Source organism: Cervus elaphus, chromosome X, assembly GCF_910594005.1.
Source record: "Cervus elaphus chromosome X, mCerEla1.1, whole genome shotgun sequence".
In the NCBI taxonomy this organism is placed as follows: domain Eukaryota; kingdom Metazoa; phylum Chordata; class Mammalia; order Artiodactyla; family Cervidae; genus Cervus; species Cervus elaphus.
The window spans coordinates 144992007-145004082 of NC_057848.1; the positions used below are offsets into that span (position 1 = coordinate 144992007).

The window sequence follows — 12076 nt, forward strand, 5'->3', positions numbered from 1 at the left end:
ACAGAGGAATGGATAAAGAAGATGTGGTACATATATACATTGGGATACTACTCAACAAATAAAAGGAACAAAATAATGGCTTTTGCAGCAATGTGGAGGGACCTAGAGATTGTCGCACTGAAGGAATTCAGACAAAGACAAATACCATATGATATCACTTGTATGTAGAACCTCAAAGATGACACAAATGGACCTATCTCTGAAACAGAAACAGAATCACAAACATAGAGAATAGACTGGTGGCTGCCAAGTGGGAGGGGAAAGGAGGAGGGAAGGATTGGGAGTTTGTGATTAGCAGATGCAAACCATTACATGTGGAATGAATAAACAACAAGGTCCCACTGTATAGCACAGGGAACTGTATTCAGTATCTTCTGATAAACTCTAATGGAAGAGAATATGAGAAAGAAATATGTGTGTGTATACACACACACACACACATATAATTGAGTCACTTTGCTGTACAACAGTAATTAACACAACATTGGAAATCAACTATACTTGAATAAAGTTTTTTGTTTTTTTGTTTTTGTTTTTTTTTACAATTTTAAGAAGGCCTTTAAGAGTCCAGTGGGGCTCCACCTAACCTTTCCTCCCTCCAGGCTGAGTGCAGTCACAGTTGTGTGGGGATGCTTGCTTTGTGTGTTGAGAGTAGGAGCTGAAGCCTTCTCCTTGTTCTCTCAAGATACAGTTGGCCAGCACATATAATTTCAAGCACCTACTGTCTGCCAGACATTCTAGTTGCTGGGATACAGTGTGGCTGATTCTTTTCCCTCAAGGGAGATTCATACTAATTGGGGGAGGCAATCAAGAAGCATCAAATAATTAAATCAATCAATCACATCCAATTTTGATCACTGTTAGGAAGAAAATAAAACAGAACACCATAAAAAGTAACTAGCATTGGTAATGTAAGGAGGGGACGGAAGCAGGCTGGGTTATTCAGAGAGGCTGGTTGGCGCATTCATCAGGCAGGAAGATCTCTGAAGCAGCGGTTAACAATACCCCAAACAGTAGTTTGAATATTGGAAACATTGATGAGTTAATATTTCCAATATATGTTACTGTGGTGGACCAGGTTATCCACCCAGTGTTTTGAATCTGGGCCAAGAAATGTGGACAGGCAGAAAAGGAGACAATCTCAGGGTTTGGGGTGAGGGTGGGCTTTCCTGGGACAGAGAGAATAAGGATGGCAGTGGGGTGGTATTAGCTCTTAACCCTGAAGAAGTGAAGTCAAAGTCATTCAGTCATGTCTGACTCTTTGCTACCCCATGGACTATAGAATACATGGAATTCTCCAGGCCAGAATACTGGAGTGGGTAGCTTTTCCCTTCTCCAGGGGATCTTTCCAACCCAGGGATCAAACCCAGGTCTTCCACATTGCAGGCCATTCTTTACCAGCTGAGCCACAAGGGAAGCCCAAGAATACTGGAGTGGGTAGCCTATCCCTTCTCCAGCGGATCTTCCCAACCCAGGGATCAAACCGGGGTCTCCTGCATTGCAGGTGGATTCTTTACCAACTGAGCTATCAGGGAAGCCATAAACTTCTCTCATATTATCTTAAAAAGGGAGAGGCAATGGTTGATACATCCAACACTTAGGTACCAAGGAAATATTTTACATGAATTAACTCACATCGGAGGATTACCTGACAAGAGACTATTGTCCACATTTTATAAATAAGGAAATTGAGGCAGAGGTGGCTTGAGTAACTGTCCTGTGAATGACTAAATAATGCCTACAATGATGTTCATATCCTAATCCTCAGCACCTGTGAAGATGTTATCTAACATGATAAAAGGATGTTCTTCAAATGTGATTTAATTATGAACTTTGCCATGGAGAGATTATTTGGGATTTTCTGGATTTGCCCAATGTAATTATAAGGTTCTTTATAAGAGTCAGAAAGGAAATGGAAGCCAGAGATAGGAGTGATGTGGCCAGGAGCCAAGGAATGTAAGGAGCTTCTAGAAGCTGGAAAAGGCAAGAAAATAGATTCTCCCCTCTGGCCTCCACAATGAATTTCACCTTGATTTTAGTCCAATGAAAGTAATTTCAGACTTCCAGCCTCCAGAACTGTGTGTATGTGTGTGTGTGAAAGTCACTCAGTCGTGTCCGACTCTTAGTGACCCCATGGACTGTAGCCTGCCATGCTCCTCTGTCCATGGAATTCTCTAGGCCAGAATACTGGAGTGGGTAGCCTTTCCCTTCTCCAGGGGATCTTCCCAACCCAGGGATCAAACCCAGGTCTCCTGCATTGCAGGCAGATTCTTTACCATCTGAGCCACCAGGGAAATTGCCTTAAGTCAACTAAATTGGTGGTAATTTGTTTCAGCAGCAGTAGGACTAATACATCGCCCAAGGCCACTGGAGCTTCAAAGTGTCAGGGCCAGAGTTAAAATCAAGGCTATCTGGTGCCAGTGTGAAGATTTAAGCACTGTGTTATATGGCTGCTCACAGGCAGAATAAAATGTCAGGTTGAATGCAAAATAAGTGTCCCCGAGCTTTTCCTCTTATGCTCAGAATTCCATGTCTCAGAGAAACTAAAACCAACCAACCAACCACACACACACACACACACACACACACACACACACAGAGAGAGAGAGAGAGAGAGAAACGTGGGATCCAATATTCACCTGTCCCCTTGCTTCATGTTTTCAGTCATGGACCCAAGAGATCACTAAACAAACTTCCCATTGCAGCGATAAGGAGTTTGAGGACTGAGATTGTGATTTCAAGTTAACCAGATGGCTGGTGAAGCAATCAGGGGGCAGGTGGTGATCTGGGGCTGCCCATCTCATTGCCTCTAAGGAGCTCGAGCAGAGGCCAGTGGCAAGTGAGGACCAAAGGATCCAGGCTTCCTGTGTTTCTCATTATTTGCTCAGAAAAGGTGGGAGTAGAAATGTGCATTGCACATCTACCCAATAAAATATCTCTAGAAGAACTCAAAGTTCTCTCTGTAGCAACTTTTTAGCCCTTTTTGATTATTATATTCCCGAATATTAGCCACTTTCATACCCTGGTCGCATGGTCCCCAGCTAACACAACAGCTACGACTGAGTGGGTGCTCATGAATACTACTTGAATTGAGCAAGAAGCTTATGATAGCATCCATAGACCAGTGCTTTTTCAGAATTTAACAGGCACACAAATCCTTTGAGAATCTTGTTTAAAATGCAGATTCAGAGTCAGAAGGTCTGATTGGGGCCTGAGATTGGGCGTTTCTACCAAGTCCCCCTATGACGCTGATACTGCTGGTCCATGGTCTGTATTTTTCCAAGTCCCTGAAAATGAGACCTCCCTATCAATAAACAAAATGTAAGTCCTGCAAAGTTTGGTCATTTGACGTAAGTTTGCAAAGAAGGCATGGAAATAGATTTTTCCCCTTTTTGGTAACCCTGCCCTCCCAGTTAAGGGAGTCAATGAGACGCCAGGGTTCAGTGGAAAGAGTTGGAACCGTGCCCCCAATACCTGCTCCCTGCGCTCAGCAGTCTTCCAGAGGCGGGGAAGGGTGTAATGAGAGGAAGGGGGGAAGTGTCCGGGAGCGCCCACGCCTCCTCTCCTCTTCCATTTTCAGCCCGTGAGGTGCATCTGCCCCCTCTGAACCGCCGAGGTCACAGGCGAACACACCCAGCGCCGCGCCCCGCTCCGCGCCTTTGCCCAGGCGGAGACGGCCGACGCGCGTGCGTGCGCGCTCGGTATAAATAGATCGCAGGCGGCGGCCACTGGACAGAGCCAGGCTGCGGGCACCGCGGGCTATGGCGGGCGAGTACCACCCGTCGCAGGGCAGCATCCTGTACAACATGCTCATGAGCGCCAAGCAAGTGCAAGCGACCCCGGAGCCGCCCAAGGCACGGGTGGCGGCCGCGTGCTGGGGCTGCTCCTGTGGCTCTGAGCCCCCGATGGGCAGAGAGGGACTGACCGGGGCGCCGGCCACGGTGCTCCTGTACCGCTGCTGCTTTTGCGGGGAAAACCACCCGCGGCAGGGCAGCATCCTCTACAACCTGCTCATGAACGCCAAGCAAGCGCAGGAGACGCCGCAGGCGCCCGGAGGACTGGGGGGTGCGTGCTGGGGCTGCTCCTGTGGCTCGGAGCCCCCGGTGGGCAGAGAGGGGCTGACCGGTGTGCGGACCACCGTGCTTCTGTACCGCTGCTGCTTTTGCGGGGAAAACCACCCGCGGCAGGGCAGCATTCTCTACAGCTTGCTCACCAGCGCCAAGCAGACGCACGTGGCGCCGGAAGCTCCCGAGGCGCGGCCGGGGGGCGCGTGGTGGGACCGCGCTGCCAGCGCGCGGAGGCTAGGGGGCCGAGAGGAACTGCGGGGCGGGTGGCCCGGTGCGCTCCCATGCCGCTGCTGCTTTTGCGGGGAAGACCACCCGCAGTGGGGCAGCCTCCCCTGCCACGTGCCCCCGGGCGCCAAGCCGACGGACTGGGCTCGAGAGGCACCGCCGGGGACCCCCTGGTGGGACCCCGCGCGCGGCGTGCGGCGGCGGGTGGCCCTCAAGAGCCCACAGGTGGTCTGCGAGGCCGCCTCGGCGGGCCTGTTGAAGACGCTGCGTTTCGTCAAGTACTTGCCCTGTTTCCAGGTGCTCCCCCTGGACCAGCAGCTCGTGCTGCTGCGCAGCTGCTGGGCGCCGCTGCTCATGCTGGAGCTGGCCCAGGACCGCCTGAACTTTGAGACGGTGGAGACCTCTGAGCCCAGCCTGCTGCAGAGCGTCCTCGCCACCAGGCGGCGGGAGACCGCGGGCAACGAGCCACCGCCCCAGCCCCCGCTGCCGCCGCACTCGGTCCTGCCGCTGGAGACCGGGTATTTGCCATCGGCCGCCGAGGTCCAGACCATCAAGGGCTTCCTTGCCAAGTGCTGGAGCCTGGAGATAACTACCAAGGAGTACGCCTACCTCAAGGGGACCGTGCTCTTCAACCCGGGTAAGGGCGCCGGCCTCGGCTCTGGCTTTTCTCCGCAGTACCCAGCCCGGGGCGCAGACACTCGAAGAGTTTTCAGGTTAGGGGAGTTTCGGGGGGAGGAATCAGGACTAACTCAGCAGAGAGAGGGGAGTTCCGGAAACCCATTCCTCGTGAGGGGCAGGGAGTGGCGGCTTCAGAAACCCCGCCGAGAGGAGGAGGGGGGCTGTTTGCTAAGGTTTGTACTTGATCTCACCTTCTTGTTACCACAGAAAAGTTTGTGGCTTGGGGGACTTGGCTATATTCCTTGTCAAATCTTTTAAATCCAGTAGCATACTTTTAGAAAAGAAAAGAAAGTTTGTGTTCGCTGCCAATTCTGCAACGTCTGTTTGTGAAACACCGCTCTGAAATTTACCAGAGGCTTTTTTGTCAGCGGAAGTCTGTTAAGGCTGGCAAGAAAAGAAACATTTGGTAAGGATCCATAGAGAGACCATCCCCTGGAGGGTACTGGCAGGAAGGACACTGGACCCAGTGTTTCCTGGGTCTGCTCTGAGTGGTCATTTTAATGGTCCTAAGTAGTTGAACTATCTCATCGTCTAAATGTGACAGGTTAGCAAAGGGATAGGAAAAAGACATGTTCAGGACTGCAAGCAGGAGCGATGTTTTAGAGCATTTAGATACCTCGTGGGTGTTTAGTCGCTAAGTCATTCGGACTCTTGCGACCTGCCAGGCTCCTCTGTCCATGGGATTTCCCAGGCCAGAATAGTGGAGGGGGTTGCCATCTCTTTCTCTTAGATACCCTAGAGACCGCCTTGTCAACCCCCTGGGCCTCTCCCTCTTCCTCCATCCCTTTGGCAAATTAGGTAGTCTAGTTGCAAGTGACCTTACTCCAAAGTAAATGGTCACTGAGTTGTGGCACATGAGTCTCCTGGGCTCAAGGGGATGCCCACTGCCCCACACTCCCAGGGTGCCTGTTGGGTGCTGAACACTGCCCCGCTAAACACAACCAAATCATCTGAGATCATCTCCCTGGACAGCCCAGCACTTTGTCTCCAGTGTGTCCCACTACTACAGTCATCTTCGACCAGCATCCTTCCAAGAGGGTCGTGGGTGGGCAGGAAATTTTCAGATAGTTTGAGACGGGATAGTTTTCACCATGCTTCCACTACATCCTTTATCCTGACACCAGGCATCTTGGTGTCATGTCCTTGCTTCCTACCTAGCATGTTTGAAGTGGTCAAGAGCAGTATTTAATGGGATGATAATTCAGACCTCACATTTCAGGACTTAGAGACCTCAGCTTATCCCAGTGATCATTATAGGTTACCTTTTGCTTATACCACTGTTTTCCAAACTTGCCTGTGCTCTTGGGAGTGGGGGTCATTCAAAATCTTTCCAGGTTCCTCCCCTGGAAGTTCTGATTTAGTAGCTCTGGTCCGAGGTTTGCAAATGTGCATCCATAGTAATGGATTCTCACATGGTTCTTAAGATGTTTGGGAAGACTGTTTTCTTGCTCCTTCAGGCATGTTATTAGACATCTACCATGTGCTTTGTTCTGCTGGAATAAAAAGGTAAGACAATCTCTAAGCTTTCAGAAGTTTACATCCCACTGGCTTACCTTTTCCTCCACCTTGTTTTGCATCCCTCATTCTTCCCCTGCTTTTCTGAATTCTCTCTCATAGGAGTCTAACCCACCCAAGCTGGGTATGCTTTAAATAGAAATATACTTTATCTGGGAAAAAGTACTGCCTGCTAAGTGTGTGGCCTTTCTTTGGTGTTTATCATTTTGTATCCCCTGATTGTTGTGTTTAAAAATGTCCCTCCCCCCTCCCATGGAGTCCATCAATCTGCCTTTCTCTTTCCTCAAATTACTTTCAAGGCAGGTCTTGGTGGGGCAGCAGGGGCGGGGTGGGGGGGAGAGCACTTTTAGAGGAGGATGGAGAAAGAGGAGTGTGGTATGAAAGCAGAGAAGAGTAGAGTTCACAAGATGAAGTTTTAATAAGCCATGAATTTAGACTTGGTGGAGCTTCCGATTTTGGTGGTTTCATGCAAGCTTCTTTTGAAGCTGGAGGAGCCCAGCAGGCTACAGTCCATGGGGTCGCAAGAGAGTCAGACTTGACTTAGCAACTAAACAACAAAACAACATGAATGGAATCCCAGCGCAGTAAAATTGGGTCTCAAGCCTGGATAATGAACTGTAGGTAGTAGAGGATGGTAATGCATGGACTGGGGTAATCAGAATTGGAATATGGATTAGAGAAGTTGCTGTATTTTTGTTCTCATTGGTCAGATTTGATACTTGCCTATAATAGAAATAACTTGACTATTGCCAGCATTTTTTTTAAAAAGAACACTGGCTGGTTCTCTTACTCTGACAATGAGCATGATGCTTTTAAAATACTTTTCCGTTGGATTCATAGAAAATGGGAAGGAAAATGATTACAATAATGAACACCATTTAAATTGAATGGTAAATTGGTACTTACTTAAATACAAGTTAAAGAGTTTACAGTAATATTACCATTGTGTAGGATTAAAGGACTTTTAAAAGCAGCCTCCTCTTAACCACCCTCTTTATAAAACTTAACAGGCATTTAATCTTCCCTATATTGTGTTTCATTCTATTTTACTTGGGTCTCAGGCTGTACTGCAAGAAGGTCATGCAGTCTCTATTTGAAAAGTTACTTTTGCACCATGTTGCAATCAATGATGTTTTCATGCTTACTCTTTAACTCTTTAATGGCTATAAGACAATGCTTTCAAAGACTGCTTACTTTAAAATGTTTTTTAAAGAGCCTTTTGGAATGCTCGTAAGAATCCATTTGTAAAGATTTTTTTTTTATGTGGACCATTTTTAAAGTCTTTATTGAATTTTTTACAATACTGTTTTATGTTTTATGTTTTGGTTTTTTGGCCACAAGGCATGTGAGATCTTAGCTTCCGGCCAGGGATCAAACCTGCACACCCCTGCGCTGAAAGGCCAAGTCTTAATCACTGGACCACCAGGGAAGTCCCTGGAATCACTTTTTAAAAAACCTTCCCCAATACAGAAATCATGGTAGGATGAACTAAGTGGCCAGTATTAACTCTTAAATTAATGGAAAATAATTAAAATGAGACTGTCAGTCACAGTTGGCAGCTGTGAAGCCCACCACCATGGGCTGTAATCATTACAGTGGTGGGAAATTCAAGGGAGGATGGTGAAATATTAGCTGGCAAAACTTCTCACTTTTTTTTCCATTTATTTTTATTAGTTGGAGGCTAATTACTTTACAATATTGTAGTGGTTTTTGTCATACATTGACTTCTCACCTTTATACTAAGGCCCATTTCCTGTAGGTAAAAGGTAAGGTGCACACTTCTTGAAATAATTTTAATGTCTTTGTATGTGCACGGAGAGTGAACTGGGGCAGTGCTATTCATTAAACTATATTCAACTGTCCTACTGAATTAAATATGCATTTGCCCCAGGAGCAGCAGTTTTTGAATATGAGCATACAAACATAGTAACTATTCAGTAAGTCACATGATGTTTCCTTCTTGGAGGCTTTGCTCCTGAAACCTTAGGACTGGTTTGGCACTTTCTTTGTTGAAAAGCACTTTTAACCGGGAAGCTTGAGCATTGTTTTAATTGCTTGTGTGTATGTGCACAGTTGCTTCAGTTGTGTACAACTGTTCCTAACCCCATGACTGTAGCCCACCTGGCTCCTCTGTCCATGGCATTTCCCAGGCAAGAACACTGGGGTGGGTTGTCATGTCCTTCCCCCGGGGATCTTCCCAACCCAGGGATCAAACTCTACTCTCCGGCACTGGTAGGCGGATTCTTTACCACTGAGCCACCTGGGAAGCCCCCCACCCCCAACCCTAAATATCATTTGTGGTTCAGTCACGTAATCATGTCCAACTCTTTGTGACCCCATGGACTGCTGCACGCCAGGCTCCTCTGTCCATGGGATTTCCCAGACGAGAATACTAGAGTGGGTTGTCACTTCCTCCAGGAGGCAAAAGGATCTATTGAAAAAGCTAGTCAAGGGTTCTGAGTGAGTGTTTCTAAACAAGAGATTTTCCGCCCTTTTTCTCTTGCAGATCTGCCAGGCCTGCAGTGCGTGAAGTATATCCAGGGACTTCAGTGGGGAACTCAACAGATACTGAGCGAACACGTCAGGATGACACATGTGATGTACCAGGCCAGGTTCGCCGAACTGAACAGTGCCCTCTTCCTTCTGAGATTCATCAGCGCCAACACCCTGGCCGAGCTGTTCTTCAGGCCCATCATTGGCGCAGTCAGTATGGACGATATGATGCTGGAGATGCTCTGTGCAAAGTTGTAAAGGCACACGGGCCACACATGTGCTGTTCACCATGAAGCACAATGGAGCAGCTATGGGCAGAAGTGTAAAATAGTGTAAAATGAAGCTTCTTATTATTTTTACACACAGTATTTTTGTAGTCCGTTAAAGAAAAACTCTAGTTACAGATGATTAGAAAATCCTCTGTTCCATGCTGCATCACTGCAAGGGGAAGTGTTTCCCAATAGGAAACGCATCTCTGTACATCTTTTAAAGACAGAGCAGGGGGTTTGCACTCATACACCATTTTTGTCACAGTCTCTCCATTGAACCTGCTGAAATCAAATTTGGAACATTAAGTTATAATGTTAAGTTGTTAACCACTCATTTGGTTGCAAAAAGTTTCATCAGGGTTTAAGGACAGCTTCAAAAAATATTAAACACCTAGGCAATGTAAACAAAAATTACTTTTGTGGGTTTACTCTGTTTGCCACTCCCATTAGCTGTGGGGAAGACTGTCTTTGTACAAAGTCGAGTGGAAATCTCTGATCAGAGAGGTACCTGAAAGTGAAATAGGAGGCTTTTCAGAGTTTTAGTGTGGGATTTTTCTGTACACAGTAAATAAAGTTCAAGAAGCTTATATTCTATAAGGAGGCTCTATAGTTCCAGAAAATCAACATCATTCTAAATCCCCAATTTTATCTCACCTTTTAGATGCATTACATATATAACTGTCACATTGAATGAGCATGGTATGAAATATAAAGTGACTTTATCGTTGGCTCCTGCTGCCCCTTTAAATGCAATCAATGAAGCTAGTTCTTCCTTGTCCCTGGATAAAATTTAGGGCACTAAATGTTTATTCACATAGGTAATAAATTGCTCATCAGTGATTAATACATCTAGTCCAGGTTAATAATCCATTGCAAGGGACTCTTGAAATTTCTTCTGTGCAAACTTCTTTGGCAGTGTGATACATCTATGGACATCTTCTCAGAATAAGGCTCTTGATAATGCAGCAAATAAAATACTTAGGATTCCAAAGAAAATGAGTTATGTCAAAAGATAGTATTAAGAATGTTAAACTTTCTGCTGTACAGTAGAGTGACTCAGGTATGCACAGATACATTCCGTTTTATACTCTTCTCCATTATGGTTTATCCCAGGACATTAAATACAGCTCCCTGTGTTACTTAATAGAAACTTGTTATCCATCCATCCTATAAATCAACTACACTTCAATAAAAACATTAGATTTTTAAAAGATACTTTGAAATGTATGTTCCTTTACACATTAAAAAACTATCTGGTGGCAGGTCTCATATCTAAATTTTAGGGCAGTGATCAATACAATTGAAATTTCAAAATAATCTACATCTATAATGTGATAAGAAAATATTTGAGATATCCTTTGGTGGCTGTGTTGGGAGGCCCCAAGATCACTATCCCACTCGGGGATCTGCCAGGTCTCGTGGGCCTCTGCCTATAGCTGTCTTTAGGGCTAAGACTTACACAGAGATGTGGTAAGGATATACAGGCCGATCATAAGGGGAAAAGACACAGGCAGAGCCTGGGGGAATCCACATGTAGGGTTCCTTCTGCTCTCCCCCTCCCTTGGGGGATCACAAGCACGCTTTTCCTAGCAATAAAAATTCAGCAATGGTGCTCGCTTCGGCAGAACATATACTAAAATTGGAACGATACAGAGAAGATTAGCATGGCCCCTGCGCAAGGATGACACGCAAATTCGTGAAGCGTTCCATATTTTTTTCCCTGTGTCCCTTTACTGGAGTCCCGCCCTGTGCAGCTCAGAGGCCTGGGGAACCAGAGAATACTCCCAGCATTCTAGACAGTCCTAGTTTAACTCCCCCCAACTCTCAGTGGGGAAACCGAGCCTCTCCTATTCCTACAAGTACCCCTAATTCTCCAGATCCCCCTGGCAAATCCCAAACCTTGCTTCCCTGTTCACCTCTAAACACACTGGTACCACAGTTTGCCAACAAAGGTCTGCCTAGTCATGGCTGTGGTTTTTCCAGTAGTCAGGTATGGATGTGAGAGTTGGACTATAAAGAAAGCTTAAAAAAAAAAAATTTCAGCAATGTGTGTGTGGTATCTCTGCCCACAGAAGCCCTTTGAGACTCAGATTTTAGGGTTTCTCTTGAGGACTAGTCACATGGTCACCCTTGACCTAAGAGGTACCAAAATCCCAAATACACAGAAAAGAAGCAGGGGCTCAACATAAACCCCATTGTTGGCATCAACCGTCTAGACCCAGAGAGCCATTCCTACGAGTTAGGGAAAGGAGGGAAGAGAATACTCCCTAAACCAAAGTTCCCAGATGTCAGCCAAGGGCCAATCCTGCAAGCAGGTCCTTCTAGATAGCAGTCTCACTCTTGCTCTGTGAACTTGTCTTCACAATCCACTCCCTTGGCCCTTGGCTGAAGAGTCTTTACAGAATTATGATCAGTAGAACCCAACACATCAGGGAGAGGCCAACCTGTAGAAGTGATCTCCACAAAGCCAGTGAAAGCACATCCCATTACCCAAAAAGGTCTATCTTAGAAAGCCAAGGGCCTTCCTCTATAACTTTCTGTCTGAATCTTTTTCTTTTAAAGCTGGCCAGAGACATCAATTCAGGGCCCAGAATAGCTCTGGCCAGGAAGGAGAGGCTAACCCCGAAGCCCTGCAGTGTCACAATCGTCAGGGCACACATCCAAGACGTTCAATCCCTGACTGCGCATGTGTCCCCTGGAAACAGAATTTCTGATGTTCCAGCACACCACAGAGGACATGCATGGGGCGGGCAGGACGAGCTCATAGTGTCCCCAGAGTGGCTTCCCACCATAGTTCCTCCTGTCCTCTGGTTCTCAAGCTGTATGATT

At 46.6% G+C, this 12076-nt stretch overlaps 1 protein-coding gene and 1 non-coding gene across 2 annotated transcripts; both read left to right on the forward strand.

Moving 5' to 3' along the window:
- The first annotated feature begins 3740 nt into the window (after positions 1 to 3740).
- NR0B1 (nuclear receptor subfamily 0 group B member 1) lies at positions 3741 to 9343 on the forward strand. The gene is made up of 2 exons (XM_043896285.1): positions 3741 to 4929; positions 8992 to 9343. Exons 1-2 carry the CDS (start codon positions 3762 to 3764, stop codon positions 9234 to 9236), a joined length of 1413 nt encoding a protein of 470 aa, XP_043752220.1. The 5' UTR covers positions 3741 to 3761; the 3' UTR covers positions 9237 to 9343.
- A 1513-nt stretch (positions 9344 to 10856) lies between these two features.
- LOC122690954 lies at positions 10857 to 10963 on the forward strand. The gene has a single exon (XR_006340207.1). It is a non-coding gene; the product is annotated as a U6 spliceosomal RNA (small nuclear RNA).
- The last annotated feature ends 1113 nt before the right edge of the window (positions 10964 to 12076 follow it).

What these genes read in the sequence shown, in the direction of transcription:
- NR0B1 (XM_043896285.1), top strand. Translation starts at nt 3,762, where the DNA reads ATGGCGGGCGAGTACCACCCGTCGCAGGGCAGCATCCTGTACAACATG. An exon ending in GACCGTGCTCTTCAACCCGG is followed by an intron (nt 4,930 to 8,991) that starts GTAAGGGCGCCG and finishes TTTCTCTTGCAG; the next exon opens with ATCTGCCAGGCCTGCAGTGC.